This window comes from Mesoplodon bidens (genome assembly GCF_964165515.1).
Source record: "Mesoplodon bidens genome assembly, chromosome: 17".
Taxonomy (NCBI): domain Eukaryota; kingdom Metazoa; phylum Chordata; class Mammalia; order Artiodactyla; family Ziphiidae; genus Mesoplodon; species Mesoplodon bidens.
In genome coordinates, this window is record NC_138174.1 from 3130355 (window position 1) to 3149072 (window position 18718).

Sequence of the window (18718 nt, forward strand, 5' to 3'; positions counted from 1 at the left end):
GTATATGATCCTTTTAATGTGCTGTTGGATTCTGTTTGCTAGTATTTTGTTGAGGATTTTTGCATCTATATTCATCAGTGATATTGGTCTGTAATTTTCTTTTTTTGTAGTATCTTTGTCTGGTTTTGGTATCAGGGTGATGGTGGCCTCGTAGAATGAGTTTGGGAGTGTTCTTCCCTCTACTATATTTTGGAAGAGTTTCAGAAGGATAGGTTTTAGCTCTTCTCTAAATATTTGACAGAATTCGCCTATGAAGTCATCTGGTCCTGGACTTTTGCTTGTTGGAAGATTTTTAATCACAATTTCATTACTTGTGTTTGGTCTGTTTATATATCTTCCTGTTTCAGTCTTGGAAGGTTATACCTTTCTAAGAGTTTGTCCATTTCTTCCAGGTTGTCCATTTTATTGGCATAGAGTTGCTTGTAGTAGTCTCTTACGATGCTTTGTATTTCTGTGGTGTCCACTGTAACTTCTCCTTTTCCATTTCTAATTTTATTGATGAGTCCTCTCCCTCTTTTTCTTGATGAGACTGGCTAAAGGTTTCTCAATTTTATTTTTCTTCTCAAAGAGCCAGCTTTTAGTTTTACTGATGTTTGCTATTGTTTTCTTTGTTTCTATTTCATTTATTTCTTCTCTGATCTTTATGATTTCTTTCCTTATACTAACTTTGGGTTTTGTTTGTTCTTCTTTCTCTAACTGCTTTAGGTGTAAGGTTAGGTTGTTTGAGATTTTTCTTGTTTCTTGAGGTAGGATTGTATTGCTATAAAATTCCCTCTTACAACTGCTTTTACTGCATCCCATAGGTTTGGGGTCATCGTGTTTTCATTGTCACTTGTTTCTAGGTATTTTTTGATTTCCTCTTTGATTTTTTCACTGATCTCTTGGTTATTTAGCAGTGTATTGTTTACCCTCCATGTGTTTGCATTTTTTACAGATTTTTCCTGTAATTGATATCTAGTCTCATAACGTTGTGGTTGGAAAAGATACTTGATATGATTTCAATTTTCTTAAATTTACCAAGGCTTGATTTGTGAATCAAAATATGATCTTGGAGAATGTTCCATGAGCACTTGAGAAGAAAGTGTATTCTGCTGTTTTTGGATGGAATGTCCTATAAATATCAATTAAGTCCATCTTGTTTAATGTATCATCTAAAGCTTGTGTTTCCTTATTTATTTTCATTTTGGATGATCTGTCCATTGGTGAAAGTGGGGTGTTAAAGTCCCCTACTATGATTGTGTTACTGTGGATTTCCGCTTTTATGGCTGTTAGCATTTGCCTTATGTATTGAGGTGCTCCTATGTTGGGTTCATAAATATTTACAGTTGTTATATCTTCTTCTTGGATTGATCCCTTGATCATTGTGTAGTGTCCTTCTCTGTCTCTTGTAACAGTCTTTGTTTTAAAGTCATTTTGTCTAGTATGAGAATTGCTATTCCAGCTTTCTTTTGATTTCCATTTGCATGGAATATCTTTCTCCATCCCCTCACTTTCAGTCTGTATGTATCCCTAGGTCTGAAGTGGGTCACTTGTAGACAGCATACATATGGGTCTTGTTTCTGTATCCATTCAGTCAGTCTATGTCTTTTGGTTGGAGCATTTAATCCATTTACATTTAAGGTAATTATTGATATGTATGTTCCTATTACCATTTTCTTAATTGTTTTGGGTTTGTTATTGTAGGTGTTTCCCTTCTCTTGTGTTTCCTGCCTGGAGAAGTTCCTTTAGCATTTGTTGTAAAGCTGGTTTGGTGGTGCTGAATTCTCTTAGCTTTTGCTTGTCTGTAAAGGTTTTAATTTCTCTGTCAAATCTGAATGAGATCCTTGCTGGGTCTAAACCTTTTTGAACATGAGACTTTGTTAATGCTGTTTGACTTCCTTTGTACAGAGAGGGAGAGGAATCAGGAGGAGGGGGAAAGGGACTTCCCTGGCGGTCCAGTGATTAAGACTCTGAGCTTTCACTGCAGGGGGCGTGGCTTTGATCCCTGGTCAGGGAACTAAGATCCCGCTTGCCACATGGCATGGCCAAGAAAAAAAGCTATCTAGAGATGAATTAAAGTATATGGGAGGATGTGAGTAGGTAATATGCAAATAATACACCATTGTATGTAAGGGACCTGAGCGTTCGTGGGTTTTGGTATCTGTGAGGGGGAAAGGAGAAGGGGAAGCAGGGCCCAGCTTACTCTCTGTGGAGGACAATGAAGGATGACGTCTGTGTTCCCAGCATCAACGCATTTCAAGCCACAGTTGGCAGCACAAATATACAAATCAACAGCCCAGAATGTCTTTACAATCAAGGAAACTGAGGGCCACTGGAGTAGAATGCAGAATAGCATCTTCATAATCATGACTGCCTCTGTGTTGTAGCTGAGGAGATCCCAGGTACCCAGTCTCCCACGCTGGGCGCCCCTCAACACTTCCCTCTCCCTCCCCAGCCACAGCTATGGTTAATCTCAGGAGGAATCTAGTCCATCACGTCCCATGGTACAGTCTCCTAACGCTTCCTTGTCTCCAACCCACTCTCCATCCTACCACTAAAACACACATCCGATCGTGGCTGGCTGTCACCCAGAACCAACCCGGGGTCATTCAAAACCTCATCCAATGTGCCTTTCCAGCTCCATCTTCACACGCAATTATTCACCAGCCACACCACACAACTCACCTTTGCCACACACCACTTGAGGCAATTGGAAATGAGGGAAAGGCTGCTCCCGCTACGATACCTTTTTGCCCCTGTCAATCTGGAAATTTTATCCTTCAGCATTCAGTTGAAATATCACCTCCTGCAGGAAAACTTCATAAATTCCCCTGGGTTCTGAGCTCTTTTTCCTGTGCCTCTGTTAAAACCACTGCAATATTTTTATAGCCTTGATTTATTTATCTGAGTGTCACATGACAGCAGCTACTTACATTCTTTCCAAATTATCCAATACCATCATCACATCCCCAGAGTCTGCAGCCTGGGAAACCGGCAGTTTACAAAGCTTCATGAACGGGTCAAGGGATGAATGGGTGACTGGTGGACAAAGGAGCAAATAAGTGAGAAGTTCTGGGTGGCAAGGAAGCTGTCCTCACCCTACATTTATACATGATTTTATAAAAATGAACTTAAGTTACCACTCGAGGATAACTAAATATCTCAAAACCTATAACAATATCTTAGATCAGGAAATCAACCATCCCATTCCTGTCTCTTTCATAACCGATTCGAATTCCATGTACCCTGGAAACAAGCCGACTTCAATTTTGTTTCCCCTATTGTCAACAATCCTGTTTTAAAGTCTCCTATTTGGGACTTCCCTGGTGGCGCAGTGGTTAAGAAGCCACCTGCCAATGTAGCAGACACAGATTTGAGCCCTGGTCCGGGAAGATCCCACATGCCGCGGAGCAACTAAGCCCGTGCACTACAATTACCGAGCCTGCGCTCTAGAGCCCGCGAGCCACAACTACTGAGCCCATGCGCCACAACTACTGAAGCCTGAGCGCCTAGAGCCTGTGCTCCGCAACAAGAGAAGCCACCGCAATGAGAAGCCCGCGCACCACAACGAAGAGTAGCCCCCGCTCGCCGCAGCTAGAGAAAGCCCACGTGCAGCAACGAAGACCCAATGCAGCCAAAAATAAATAAATACAATAAAGATAAAATAAAGTCTCCTATTTGGTACCAGACATGTGAGGGGCAAGGTAATGCATCTTTTCTAACCAACAAGTTTCCTCTGCTGGCGACAGAGTGTAAAAGGAAAGATTTAGGCCTTTTCAAACGTCTCTCTTCCATATTTTAGGCTCAGCGGGAAGCATTCCTGCATTGGGAGGAGAAAGGGGCCCGGGACGGAATGACAGGAGGTAGTGGATGACGAGGGCATGGTGACGGGAGGGTGGGAAAAGCACTCCAGAGGAGTGAGGGCTTCGTGGGGACCCGCTGTTCCTTTCAGCAACACTCACTGACGTCAGATACACTCTGTCACCCCCTCCTTTACACTTGAAAGCGTCCAGCCCATGAACCTAAGGAGTCAAGTAAACCCTGAGCCTGATTAGATCTGCTGTTCCCCAGGAGCGCTCTGGGTAGAGCTCCTGGGGCTGTGGGAACAGGGACCACCCCGGAGGGAAGGAAGACCACGGGGTGGCACCAAGGTGTTCTGTGAGAATCGAACGCGCGATGCTGCAAAAGGTCTCGAGGACGTTTAGTTCAAAACCTGCAGTAAAAGAATTACAGATGAATAATTTATACTTCAGAAAGAGAAGAAACAAATCCAGACTTACAACGGAACCTGCTCTAAGTAAATATATAAAACATTTAGGGACTGGATCAGTCACACACTGTGTCTAAGGCTCCCCGCCCGAGGCTCTGCCCTTCCAGGCACGACAGGGCTCTGGCCCTGGGGTCACAGCCCTCCACTGTCCACAGCGGCTTCCTGCCCTGTGCCATCGGGTGACCCACCAAAACTGCCAGAAAAGGGACTGAATGAAGGTCCTCAGTGACCTGCCCTGCCCACCCTAAGCTGCCGAACCCCACCTGGAAACCAAGAGGAAGGACACTGCTCCGGGCAGCGGCCAGCTGTGGTGGGCGGAGGCCCGAGCTCCGGGCAAGGGAAACTGGACTCAGAGTCAAAAGAGGAAATGGAGGGGCTTCCCTGGTGACGCAGTGGTTGAGAATCTGCTGCTAATGCAGGGGACACGGGTTCGAGCCCTGGTCTGGGAAGATCCCACATGCCGCGGGGCGGCTAGGCCCGTGAGCCACAACTACTGAGCCTGCGCATCCGGAGCCTGTGCTCCGCGACAAGAGAGGCCGCGATAGTGAGAGGCCCGCACACCGTGATGAAGAGTGGCCCCCGCTCGCCACAACTAGAGAAAGCCCTCGCACAGAAACGAAGACCCAACACAGCCAAAAATAAATTAAAAAAAAAAAAAAAAAAAGGAAATGGAGAGGAAATGCACTGGAGAGCGATGACACCAGCGTTTGAAAATTGGCCTTTGCCGATCCCATCTCATTTAATCTTAAAAGCCTTGCAGTGGACACTTTAAATTCTGTTTTACAGATAAGGAAGATGAAAAGATTCCACCAAAGATCAGGAAACCAGCCAATGGTTACAATTTGTCTGCATGCAGCAGACACTTCCCCTGGGCCTTGGACTCCGTCAAAGGCCCGGCTCCAGCCCCACTGCGGGGCTTGGGCGGGGCCTGTAACCTCTTCAGGCCTCAGTTTATTCATTGTTTAAAAACAAAAACCCAAATCCAAAAATGTTGACCTCCTTGACAGGGTGGCTGAGAAGAATCTTTATTCACTGAAAAAACATCCGATAAACATGAGCGGTTGCTACTGATACTTGTAGTTGTAAGAGCCAATGACATTCTTTTTTTTTTTTTTTTTTTTTTTTGCGGTATGCGGGCCTCTCACTGTTGTGGCCTCTCCCGTTGCGGAGCACAGGCTCCGGATGCGCAGGCCCAGCGGCCATGGCTCACGGGCCCAGCCGCTCCGCGGCATATGGGATCCTCCCAGACCGGGGCACGAACCCGTATCCCCTGCATCGGCAGGCGGACTCTCAACCACTGCGCCACCAGGGAGGCCCAATGACATTCTTAAAGTTCCAAAGGGAGCTGGTAAAACTCCAGTCCCCAGCAGAGGGTGTAGCAATTTCTGATCAACATATTTTAGACCAAATTCTTTATTCCACCATTTATTTCTTGCTTGAAAGGTTGTAATTTCATTCCTGGGGAACTGTTGTTTGTACTCTATAGAGATTCGTATCCAGTTAATAGAGTTCAATGAAAAAAACAGGACTACAAGTCATGTTTAACTCTTTCAAGGGTTAATGCCTCTCTTTCGTTAGCGGGGGTGGGGGGGAGCTTTCCTGGTGGCACAGTGGTTGAGAGTCCACCTGCCAATGCAGGGGACACGGGTTCGTGCCCCGGTCCAGGAAGATCCCACATGCCGCAGAGCAGCTGGGCCCGTGAGCCATGGCTGCTGAGCCCGTGCGTCCGGAGCCTGTGCTCCGCAACGGGAGAGGCCACAACAGTGAGAGGCCCGCGTACCGCCAAAAAAAAAAAAGAGTTAGCGGGGGTAGATGTGGAAGAGAAATGCCCAAACCTAACATACAGGATATCAGTACCTAGAGGAGCCTCGGCCTGGACAGCACGTCTCAAGCTTTAGTGCCTGAGGTATTTCCCTGGGTATCATGTTAAAGGTCCAGATTACTGCTTCTGATTCAGTAGCTCCAGGTGGGGCTCAGGACCTGTGCCTCTTTACCTTGCATCCTGGGTGGTCCGATTCCAAACTGTGAGAAACTTGGGCTACAAGATGGGAAGTAATTTGCAGAATTTAACTGGTTTGTACTGAAGGGTCTGACCAAAGGCGGCAATTTTAACGAACAATGAATATAATAAAAGCTAATATTTATGCTTTATTGTTAATATTAATGATTACTAATAACCAATAGTATAATTTTAATTATAATATATATGTAATGTAGTAATATTTTGGTTTTAATTATAAAATTAATATAATTTTTATAATATTGTTTAATAATATATATAATATTATATGTAATATAATAATATAGTTTATAATATGACAAGATAAACTATAAGATTAATAATAATGGTATTAAGCTTAATAATATTCTACTATGTTCCAGGCACTGTGGTATGTATCTTATATGCATTATTTCATTTACTCCTGATAGGTATTATTACCTCCATTTTTAAAGAAATGAGGCTTAAATAAGTCAAGTATTTTTCTTAAGGACGTACAGCTGGTTAGCAGCCAGGCCAGGACTTGAACTTGGGCAGCCCTCCTACAAAGCCCGACTATTCTACACCAGAGAGCCTCCCCACCACTCGGAAATGCTGGCATCCTGGCTGGCACCCAATCCTGAGGCTCCCTGCCCCCCGTTCCTGAACCAGGGGCGACCCCCTGAAGTCCTCCCCTCAGCTTCACTGGGCTCTTCCTGAGTGAACGGAGCATTCTAATTGTCCTTGTGTCCTCACACTGTCCCTGGTAGGAGAAACAGAGGTAACATTCGGTTTATTCAGGGACATGTGACAAACTGTGCTGATGTTCTTGTCAATTCATGCCTACGGCCTTCCTTCTGATGGTCATGGCAGACACATCAAAGTGAGCATGTGTCACCGGGCCAACTGGAAAGTAATTCCCAACCTTGGACACTCTTTCCTCTTGATTATCATAGGGAAGCTTAAGATGAGAAAAACAGGAGAAAAACATATATACTGCCATCAGTTTCTTAATCATCAGGCTCAAATCTCCCCCAAAGAATACTGACACTACTTTTCTACATTTCATAACTTCATTAAGGCCTTATTATGCCTTTGTTACCCACAAATTAAAACAAGGCACCAAATAAGCAAAAATACTAAATCTTTGACAAATACACTGTGATACTGGTTCATATCATTTAAGAATTTCATATACTTTTGAAAGCTTAAAATTCATAGCAAATATGATATAGTATATCATTTATACTTGACTACAAATGGTTATTACAGTAATTTCTATAAAAACTAGGCTCTTGCGCAGGTATATAGGTATACCTACAATTGGTGAATTTTGTCATGCAAATTATACCTCCATAAAGCTCCTAAAAATCTTGGGCAGGTTTTCTAGGGTCACTACATTTACCTCTATGTAGGCAACCTCATCTTTCTGGAATTTCTAGGCTCTGTGAAACAGCTGTGGATAATTCTAACCTCCAGCAGAACTGTTTAAATTTCCCAATTACCTATTTAAGTAACCTGGAGAGTAATGTCTAAGTAATCTGCAAAGAGTCAAAATTTTGCAATATTTCTGTGTCTCTGATTAAATTACAGAAAAAACAGTACCTCGGAACCATCATTATGTATGAAGTACCCCTTGTGAGCATCATAAAGCTCCAGAGTTCCTAATCCACGCTGAAAATCGGCCTGATTTAGCTCCTCCTCACCTACTGGAGTGATTGTTCCAGTACTAGGAGCTGGAGAGAGGCTTTCTTTGAGTGACGGTGTACCTGGTGACGCCACAGAAATCCCCTTTTTCAGGGGCAGCAGCAAACAGCGGGCAGTGGCCCGGGGGCGGGGCCAGCGGGGCACGTGAAGTCCCCAGGCGCCCAGGCCGCACAGCCCCGGGCGGGGATGGTGACCTTGGCGGGTCGAAGCGCCACGCAGGAATAACACTGCATCCCGCAGAACTAAAGTCTCCCAGTCCAGAGCTCAAATCATCTCAACTGCATAAGGCTGCATACTGCGAGGGCTTCCGACGATTCTGAGGGCACAAGTCCCTGAGGAAGAAAGCTACAAGACCCTCAAACATTGGAGTGCTGGAGCCAACTGTAAGGGTCCCCTTGAGCTGCCATCGTGTTAGCGCAAGCGCTGGGTGACGACCTAAGTTCAGCGCTGGTCCAGTGTCTTTGGGGCTTGATTCTGGGTCCCAACACAACAGGACCCTCTCCGTCGGCAGTCACCTTTGACTTCTCTTCCCCCCCCAAACACTCCAATGCTAATTAAAAACATAAACTGCAAAATCACTTTGGAATCAGCCCCTGCCCCATTTCCATGGCCTTGGTTCAGCGCTCATCACCGCTGGACCAGACTTTCGAGGGGCTCTGTCTGTCCCCAGGGCCGTCCCATCTCCAGCCTCTCTGTGTAGCCGGCCGCACTCCGTGGTCCCTGCCTCACACCCCTCTGGCTTTCCACAGCCTGCAAGGTCAAGTCCACACCCTGCGTGGCTCAGCGAGGGCCTTCCTGATCGTGTTGATGGGCCTCTCCAATCTCATCGCTCCCGCTCACCCAGCCACCCTGTCCAGCAATAAGCACAGCAGACTCACCTCCTGTGGACACGGTACAGCAAAGCTGGCAGCTAAGGACTCCACGTGCATCACCCATTTAACCTTCCCGACGACCCTGGGCAGCCTCTAGGCAGCCGGCAGCCACTCTTGCCAGTTTACAGTGGAGGAAAGGAAGCTCAGGTCACTCCCCTGGCTGAGCCCCTCCCCGTGTCCCACACCTGCCCCCTCCCCACGCTTCCACCTGGACTGGAAGGCCCTGCCACTCTCCCTCCACTGCCACCTGGTACATCCCCATCCTGATCTCCTTCAAGACCCCACTCCGGTGTTTGCCCCTGCATCATGCCCTCTTCACCCAGAGCTAAGAATCCTGTCTTTGTTGCTCCAAGGCGCCTAGTACATTCCTCCTGACACGTTAGTTATCACAATTACTCTTATACATCCCAATCTACCACTTGGACTTTGAGCCCATGAGAATAAGAGCCATTTGCTTTTTTTTTTTAATCATTCCTTATCTTTTATTAATTAATTAATTAATTTTTGCTGTGTTGGGTCTTCGTTTCTATGCGAGGGCTTTCTCCAGTTGCGGCAAGCGGGGGCCACTCTTCATCGCGGTGCGCGGGCCTCTCACTATCGCGGCCTCTCTTGTTGCGGAGCACAGGCTCCAGACACGCAGGCTTAGTAATTGTGGCTCACGGACCTAGCTGCTCTGCGGCATGTGGGATCCTCCCATCCTCCCAGACCAGGGCTTGAACCCATGTCCCCTGCATTAGCAGGCAGATTCTCAACCACTGCACCACCAGGGAAGCCCAGCCACTTGCTTTTTAACTCTTTGTTTTCCGTGTCTGGCACACCCAGGTAGGTCATAAATGAATGACAAGGTACGCTTTGTTTATTCTGTGTTGTTTCCCTCACTCTGTCACATATTGGATTCCCTCCCCCGTGTTTCAGAGCCTTGTTACCTCCGAGATCTCTGTGGCAATAAGTTCCTGATAGTTTGCCCTCTGGTCACCTTTCTAATTTTCCTCTTTACTGATGGTGAAATTAACTTCTCCAACACACAGTTTTGAGCCTGGCCCTTCTCTATTCAGAAACATCTTTGATTCCTCAATGCTTATCAAGTAACGTATAGACTATCTGGAATCCAAGAGTCCATGATCTGAACCTAACAATTTCATCTTAACTGGGACGGTTCTGCAACACCAGATCAAACTGTTACATCCTGTTCTCTCAAATCACATAAAATCGCTGTACATCTGACCACTGAAATGCCCCACCTTCCTCTCCGTAACTACCTGCAGAAATCTCACCTTCTTCAAATCAGATGTGATCACCCCTCTTAAGCTTTCCTTGATTTGGTACGTGGGTAAGAACTACAACTCTTGTAAAATCCCACAGCATTATGGTTTTACCTCTTTTGAGGAACTTAACCCATTCTGCATATTCTACTATGATTTAGATACATCTTGAGTAATCAATAATCTTCCTCGACATCACCCACCATTCCTTAGAGCTACACCTGAGTGTCTTACACCTGGGAGGTACTCCACAATTTGATGTGACGTGTTACTTGAATAAACATATAAATCTCACAATCCTCCAGAAGCCTGTAACATGGTGAGTGTTAACAACCAGTTATGGAAGAAACTGACCTTAACTGGCCACTGTCTGAAGAAATCAGGTCAATCGAAGATGGAAAAATCATTAAATGGATAGTTCAACTGAGGATGGAAAAATCATTAAATGGATAGTGAACACCAGACAACACCAGTCAGTGTGGAGCACTGGGCTGAGCGTCCACCACACGATTTCCTTGGTTCTTACAAGCCTCCAAGGCAGAGAAGGCTCTTGCACGTTCCACCTTTGAGAAGTTCAAGGGCTTGCCTAACGTTTGCAGAGCTGGGACCCCAACCAAACTAGAAACATTTACCAAAAGAAGACTTAAGCTCCCTGGAAAGGAGTTACAATGGATTCTCATCACTTAAAGGAGCTTCATCTACGGTACGTTTCAGCACCACCAGGAACTAGGGCCCCCTCCCGCTGACCTAATTCAGCCAGTGAGTTAACTGTGTGACTCTGCAGGAACACCAGCAACGACACTAAACCCCCGTGTCTGTACCTTTATAGGGCAACAGGTATAAATGCTCAGCTGCATTTCACAACCAAGTAACAATTTCAGTCTCATTCCCCAGATCATCGTTGCTACAACAAAGCTTACCACTAGGTGGCAGGGGTACAACGCTAAGGAGGCTATTTTTGGACACAGTCTTGTTAAACAGTGTGTAGTTTTTCAAAGATTTTGTCCCTTTTAGAGTAGTATGTTACAAATAAATGATTCTAAATTAAAAAAATTATTCTCCCTTATTGAAAATTTCACGATGCATATGCATCTTAAATAACATCATAATATACACAGGTTTCAACTTTTTAAAATTCAACCATAACCACAGCTCAAAATAGCTTTAAACATATAAACATATAGTGGAACCATACTATCAATAAATTAAAAAATAACAGTGTACATTAAAATATAGTAAAGACTGTTACTTAGTTTTATGGGAGGCTACATAAGACTGATAAATACTGCTTCTAACCCATGAAGGTTGGAACCGTTGCATTTTGCAAGGTGCTTCTTAGTTTGTTTTGTTTGCACTTTGTTTCTAAATGTCAAAATAAAAGAGGACGTTTCAGATTATATTTTGCAAGTACTTCTCTGCAAGTAACACTAAAGATTACCAATGTATGCAATGCAAACTGGGCAAAATCATCACTGTATTTTCTCTTTCTGAAATTTACTCTAAAAGCACAAGAGGAAGCTTGATGTGCTACATGAGAATTTTGTGGAAATGAATGCAACCTAAAAAAGTAATGAATATCTTAAAGAAAATCCGTAGAATTATCAACATGCATGCACTATTAATATAACTTGTGTCCTTCTGCTTTCTCTCTTTGGTGATCCCTTGTGGATAGAAACTAAATGATATAAACTAAGAACAGCAAATATGCATGTAAAAGTATATAATGGCCAAAAATTACCCTGGGAAGTAACTAAGTTAGAAACTTAACTCTTGAATATGTTTAGTTAATATGTGCTCAGAAATAAAATATTTTAATGATTTTTTTTTTTTTACTGATTTTGTTAAGCAGAAAATAAAATCTCCACCTTTAGCATAAAGAACCCTCTAGAACTAGGCAAATCCCTCTTTTGAAGGAGGAGGGGGGTGTCCTGAACCTTCAGTATGGCAGGACAGGGTGCTTGGTGTAAGGAATTACACTTCATCTCATCATCCAGGGAGAGGTGAAGCCCAGACCGGCTCAGGCCTTGATCAACAACACAAACCAGAGCAGAGTCGGGAGTCCTTCCCACAACTGACACCTAGTCTCGTGTGCTTATAACTGTTCCATGGACTTCTCTGGAAATATGCAAATGAGCAAGTGGTCATCAACATACAGGACCTCTGGAAGACAGACTGGCCGCCCCAGGTCTCCATGCAAACCCAGATCCAGAAAAAGCAAGGCAACCTCCCTTCTCTGGCTACCCAGGGACCCATGAGGCAGACTTGGATCTCCTCTAAGTGATGTGTGGTAGGCTCTACCTTCTAAGACTCCCTGTAAAGCAAAGGTTAAAAACAGTCCAGAGGCTGCCTTGGCTTCCAGGTTTGCTGTATCATTACTCATCTGCAGGCAGCAAGGCAAAACTGAGGTCCTCTCCGGGGATCAGTGGGAAGGAACCGTTGCAAGCACCCATTTATACCTGTGATATAGTCTAGGAACTTACGGAGAGAACAATTTGCAATATGGACACATGCATGCATCTCCTCGGCTCTCAGCTTTGTAAGGGAACATTACTGAATGCATTTATAAAGTGAAAATTACACAGTAAGCTTGTCCGGATTCTTGACAGGATATGAAAAGACCACTGCTCTTGGAGCCTTGACAGTTATTAGTGAATTCAATTCATGAGATGCTTATGTTCTACTCTAAAAATAAGTACATGCTGCTTTAGATAAATAGGCTGTTTTTAAATTAAAGTATGTAGTTACCAGTAAAAAATAAATTAAATAAATAAGTACAGTAACCATCATAAAAATTCCTTTGAACCATCATCACTCAGGCATTGACAGGTATCAAACTGCATGTTTCTAATTCAACTCCCGGGAAATAAAGCAAACTTAGAATATGTAATGGTTTCTTCATAAGGAATCTCATTCACATGAACTCTGTTGGAAAGGATATGGAAACACTTTAAAGTAGAAAGAGAAGAAAGCTCTGGGTAATAAAAAAAAAAAAGTTTCAAAAATCGAAATTTTGTGAGCCCCTATTAGCTAGCTGCATGGAGTACAGAAGAGATGTTTTCAACTTTTCTCCCAAAATCTAGCGCATGGCTGGGCACCTGCCTTCTGAAGCAACTGTAATGGCAAATGCCGTCTCAAGGGGTTTCACACAACAGCAATTCACTTCAGAACAGAGAAAGATTACTCCTGAGCCTGGCAAACAGCAACTTAACAAGAATAACCGTGAGGGCAAGAGAATCAGCTCAGGACTCCGGCCTCCAGGCAAGAGAAGGGACATGCTGTGCCCTCGGGCCATCTCCGGGGAGGGAGGGAGGGTGGCGCTGTGACAGGCACCCGTCATGTGGCGGGTAACCAAGGATGTCCCGCTCGGCCCTTACCTCATCCGTCTTTTCTTCTGGACAGTTCGCCCCCCCGAGGCTCTGCTGCGGGTGGCTGCCAGCGCCGCTCTTCTCACTGCCCAGGTCACAGGCGGTTTGCACCGCATCCTGGAAGGACCCGGGACCTTGCTCCCTCTGGACGGGCCCGTCTGCCCTTTCCTCGCTGTCCACTGAACTCAGGGACAGGGCGCTGACACTGTTGGGACACTTGGCAGGTGCTGCGTCGGGGCTCCGAGGGCTGGGGGGCTTGGGCGTGGTGGGCCTCGGAGGACCGAGAGGAGGCTCGGGCTCTACGGGAGAGCGGTCGCCAGGGCCTGGTTCCTTGGAACCTCTGTTTGACACCTCCCGGGCCGGGGGCCTGGAGGAAGAGCCGGGGGCGCGAGGAACGGCACCTCCGGCAGCCGCGTCCCCAGCCGAGCCCCCAGCACCCGCCAGGCCGGGGTCCGGGGGCTCCTCGCCCCCCTGCCCGCGCTCGGGGCCAGCGACCGCGCGGCGGGAGTAGTCATCGTGCAGCCGGCTGTGCGGCCGCGGCCCGGGCGGGGCGCCCCCGGGATCCCCCGGCCGGCCGGCCGCGCCGCCGCCCACGAGCCGCAGCACCCGGGCCAGGTCCGGGGCCCGCAGCGGGCTCCTGCAGCGCCTGGGCCTCGATGGGGCCCCGCCGGAGCTGTCGGAGTCCGCGGACGAGCCGCTCAGCGTCCTCCGCGAGCCCCGGCTCTCGGGCGCGCGCCGCAGCTCGGCCAGGTGCGAGGCCGACTTCCTCCGGAAGGAGCTCTTCTTGAGGAAGGTCAGGCTGTCCGTGCTCTTGCTCCGCCTGCACACGCCGTTCCTCTCGGGCTCCCGCGCCGGGGCCTCGCTCGCCGCGGGCTCTGGGGCGGGCGGCTCCGGGTCCAGGAGGCGAATGCGCCCCAGGCCGTAGGCGCGGCGGATGCTTCGGGACCGGAGGGCGCCACGCGCGAAGCCGTCATCGGGCTCCTCGGGGTCCGAGCCGTCGGACGCGAAGCCCGGCCCCGGGGGGCACCTGCCCGCGGGGGCTCCGGCCGCCGCACCGTTGGGGACCACCTTGCCCAGGTCGCGTTCCTCGGCCCCCTCTTTGGCGGCGTCCCATCCCTCCCGGTTCTGAATTCCCTGGAGGACCGAGGTCTTCAGTTTTTTGAAGGACCCCATTTTCCGGAAGGAGGCCAGGGCGTTCCACGTGGAGGAGCTGCCCACGAGGCCGGCGGGCCGGGGCCGCTCGGGGTCGGCGCGCGTCCTGTTCGCGCCGGCGGAGAAGAGGCGCAGGAGGCGGGCCGGGCTGAGCCGTGCCTCCCGGGCGCCCGCGCCGCCGCCGCAGCCACCGTGGCGACACGCCGGGTAGGTCACCATGCCGGGGTCTTTGGGATCACAGATGGGACCGGGGACCGCAGCTCCGCGCCCGTGGCCGTTCTGGGCCGTGGTCATGGTCTGGGGGCCGGGAGCCCGCGGGCACAGGGCAGCGCGGTTCAGACCCACGCGCGCCTCCGTGTCCCCCGGCTCCGCGCGCACGCCTTCCTGCCCGAGGCCGCCGGCCTGGCCTTCCCGCCTGCCGTGCACATCGGGCTCCGCGGTCGTGATCACCGCCTGCAGCGGAAAACAAAGCAGGGAGTTAGCCGTCTGCCCCCAGAAGAGCCTCCCTCTATCAATGGGGGCTCATCTATTTTGTTTAATAATTGCTAACAGAAAACCAGACCTGCCCCCTGACAGGGCCGATTACATAAAACCTATTTTAAATTAAGTTAAAATGTTACTTTTTTCTCCTAATTCATTTCGCATTAAATGAGGGAAGAATGCAAATTACGCATTCATTAAAAAAAAAGATAATTACAGGTTGTGCATTCAATATGATGGTAAACCCAGAAATCCACTGGAACTCGTTAAAGGAAACTTTTGAAAAACTTCTAGAATGAAAAAGCCAAGACATCATTCAAGACTATGTCTTCTCTTTAAATAGAAGACATCCTCAGTTATCTCAGACACACACATGTGCACACACAAAACCCAACACTATTTCTAAATGTGTCACAGGGAAACGCTGAACTAGGTTAAATTTAATGCAGCTGGTAGGAGGCTGAGTGCTTAGTATACAAGAGGCCTCAGGCAAGGATGCATTGTGATGGAGACCAAGACACTTTTAGCTGCATATGGTCTACAAAATACCCCCAAACTCTAATGACAGAGCTACAAAGCGCCACAGGGCCACAAGAGCAGGAGGGACCACGCTGAGGTGGCCTCAGGTCAGGCTCTGTGAAGGAAACCGCATTAGAAGGGCCTCTGTCAGAGGACTCTATAACTGGCTGGGGAATGGAGGTGAGGATAATACTGAAACATTAGAAATTCAGACACAGAAATTCAAATTAAACAAATACCCGCACCGTCTACCTTGCTCCCTCAGACCCAGAAGCCCACTGCACGCCTGTAAGGGCTAGCATGCTCCCCCGCACTCACTGAACCATTAGGGAAGGGAGGGGGGGAGGGAGGGAGGGAGGATGATCGTAATCCGAAAGGGCCACCGCTTACAAAGTGCTCGCATGTCAGGCCCCTGTACTAAGTGCTTTCAAAACACCATGACACTGAGGAGTCATGCAAACCTACAAGGTCAACCGAATGATGTCCATTTCATACACAATCAAATGGACGCTTGGGCAGGTTAGGTAGTTCATCTGGGGGTCCTGCGGCTCCCCCACCCCAAAGCCTACGTGCTTCCTCACTGCTTCAAACTAATGAACAAAGACAGAGGCAGAGACGGGATTTGAACGCAGGCATGAATCCAAGTTCAGTGCCTTATGACATAACCCGGACTTAAGTCAAATCCTGGAAGTCCTCACGACAGCAGTGAAGGCCGATATTCCGAAGGCAACATTAAAGGCAGAAGAGAAGAAACAGGTTGTATAAAGACCCTGAGGTCAGGCCCCAATTTGGCTTATTCCTCTCACATGCAGAAAAAAATCTGACCTCATCCAAATTCTCTGATGGGTTCATTTTCATTTGCCCCTACCTTGTGCCCACTGAGGAGGGATTTCCAGGGAGAATCGTGGTTAAAGCACTGATTCCATCCAGGACCAGGAAGGCTACATGGATGTAGACCCTGGAGCCTTTCTGATGTCCAGTTACCCAGTTCCACTCATCAGAAGATGGATGGGGTGCCCACATGCCCTCTGCAGTCTAATGTTCAAACAGAGAAATGAGGGGCCTGAAGAGCTGTGGGTTGCATTTGAATGAACCATATCAGTAAAATCTCAAATCATCCCCACACCGAGGGTGGATGTGAAACCTACAACCAGCTGCAGAATGAATCCAACACCCAGCATCACCCATCCATCCTCACCTACTCTGGGAGGGACAGGGCATGGGGGTTGTTGCAGCTTCTCACAATCTTGAAATGAAGCGGATAGTCTGTGCCAACTGTCAAGTCCAGTCGCAAGTCAAGTCCACTGACTGCACATTACATAATAATAGTAGTCTTGTTATGACCTACCCTGGACACAGAAGAGCAGACAGGATCCCTGCCTTGTAATCTGGCTGGACAAAGACAACATACTGACACCACAACCAGAGGGCACTATGAGACCTTCTATAACCAAGGACCCAACTGTTAAGCTGACCCTGAGGGCTCAAGGGGTGCAGGGAAACATTGCTTTACCGTTGGGAGTTTGAGAATGGTCTGTGGAGGACCAGGGGCCAGGTCTAGGTCTAAACTGCCACCTGAATCTTGAGTAAAGTCATTTCAGTAATCTGTGCTTCAGCATTGTCTATAAAATAAGAGGTGCCAACGTTTATGTGTTATCTCAAACAACCAATCAATTCATGAGCCTCTGTTGGCCTGTGTTGGATGTATGTAGGCCCCATGATAAATTCAAGGCAGTGACAAGGTGATTGCCCATTCTAGGGGGAAAATGGCATGGGTACAGGAAGATTGGGGGGCAGTAAGTTTGGGTGACCAGCTGTCCCAGTTGGCCCACGGATGGGGTGTCCTCCAGGATATGGGACTCTCAGGGTGAAACCAGGAAAGTTCTTGGCAAAGCGGGATGACTGTTCACCCTACATTAAGGAGAACAATGTAGTTGGAAGGATGGATTGATGTAATAGTGGAAACTCGGTGAAAACAGCTTTAGAAAAACCTACCTCCCCTTAGTCTAACTCTGAGACCGTCCGCAGGTGTCTGTCACCTTTGAGAATCCCTTGCTGATCCCCCTAAAGTGAATTAGACCCCTTACTCTCTGGGTTCCAGGCATCTCACCAAATTGCTTTATAAAAGCATATTATTATACTGATCTATATTTATCATTTTAACGAGTTTATGTGGCTGCCTTCAGAACAAGACCGTTAACTCTTTGAGAGTAAGAACTGTGCTTTGCACACTAAGATTATTTAAGTTTATCTGGATGTGAATTTTGTATCCGTTATCCTGCCTTGTCAGTAATGGTACCAAGGCTAATAATTCATCATTACGTACCACCGTATTATCCCAATGTGAAGATGTTCACATTTTTACAACACTCAAAAGTCTAAGTATGTACTTAAAGCTTATATAAGTTTTAGGATACAGATCCAGTAAAATACATGCATATCTGAGTTTCTAATTGAGGCAACATGCTTTTTAAAAGACCAGTGACTTACTATTCCATGAACAACGTGATTGTTGTCTGCTGCTTGGAATGAAACTGAAAATCACGGAAAAAAGCTTTTCCTGGAATTTCCGAGTAACATACCAACTTGCATTATTTAGAACTAATACTTTGACCTCTATTCACTAACAAGGGTTGCGATTCAATCAGTGGTTTTGTAGCAAGTCTTGTAAATTGTGGGAGCTCAGCCAGAGATATTTATGAACAGAACTACAAGAAAGAATTTGAGATGGGAATATTGTGAAATCCATTGTCTAGCAGCTGGATTCTGGATTGTTTGAACTTTAGAAGGGAACATTTCTTTTCATTCGTAATGAGAATTCTCTGAAAACAACCATGACCAGTAATTTTTAAATAAGAACTTGTACTTGAATTTGAAATTCAGGAATACATACCAGGCTAATGTACAAACGAGGTTTTCGTTACATGTTCGGGTAAATTATAGGAAATGTGACACTGGAAGCAAACACTGAAATCTGGATGCTAAAGGGGTAAAAGCACAGAGCCTCGAATCACCGCGTGGCAGAATATGGCCTCAGGGAACATCCAACTCCTAGCCATAAAGATCAGGACCCTCCGTCAAGCTACAACAGGTGAAAGCACAGGCTGGGCAGCAGGGGACTGGGTTCCAGCCCA

The 18718-nt window shown here is 47.1% G+C and overlaps 1 protein-coding gene across 2 annotated transcripts in view; it reads right to left on the minus strand.

Annotated features, from left to right (window-relative positions):
- Positions 1–18718, minus strand: part of SPATA13 (spermatogenesis associated 13) — a 261378-nt gene that overhangs the window by 61895 nt on the left and 180765 nt on the right. For both annotated transcript variants that reach the window (XM_081214378.1, XM_081214379.1), the window contains exon 2: positions 13443–15038. In XM_081214378.1, the coding sequence (XP_081070504.1) occupies positions 13443–15038 (1596 nt within the window). The remainder of the gene's footprint in view (positions 1–13442; positions 15039–18718) is intronic.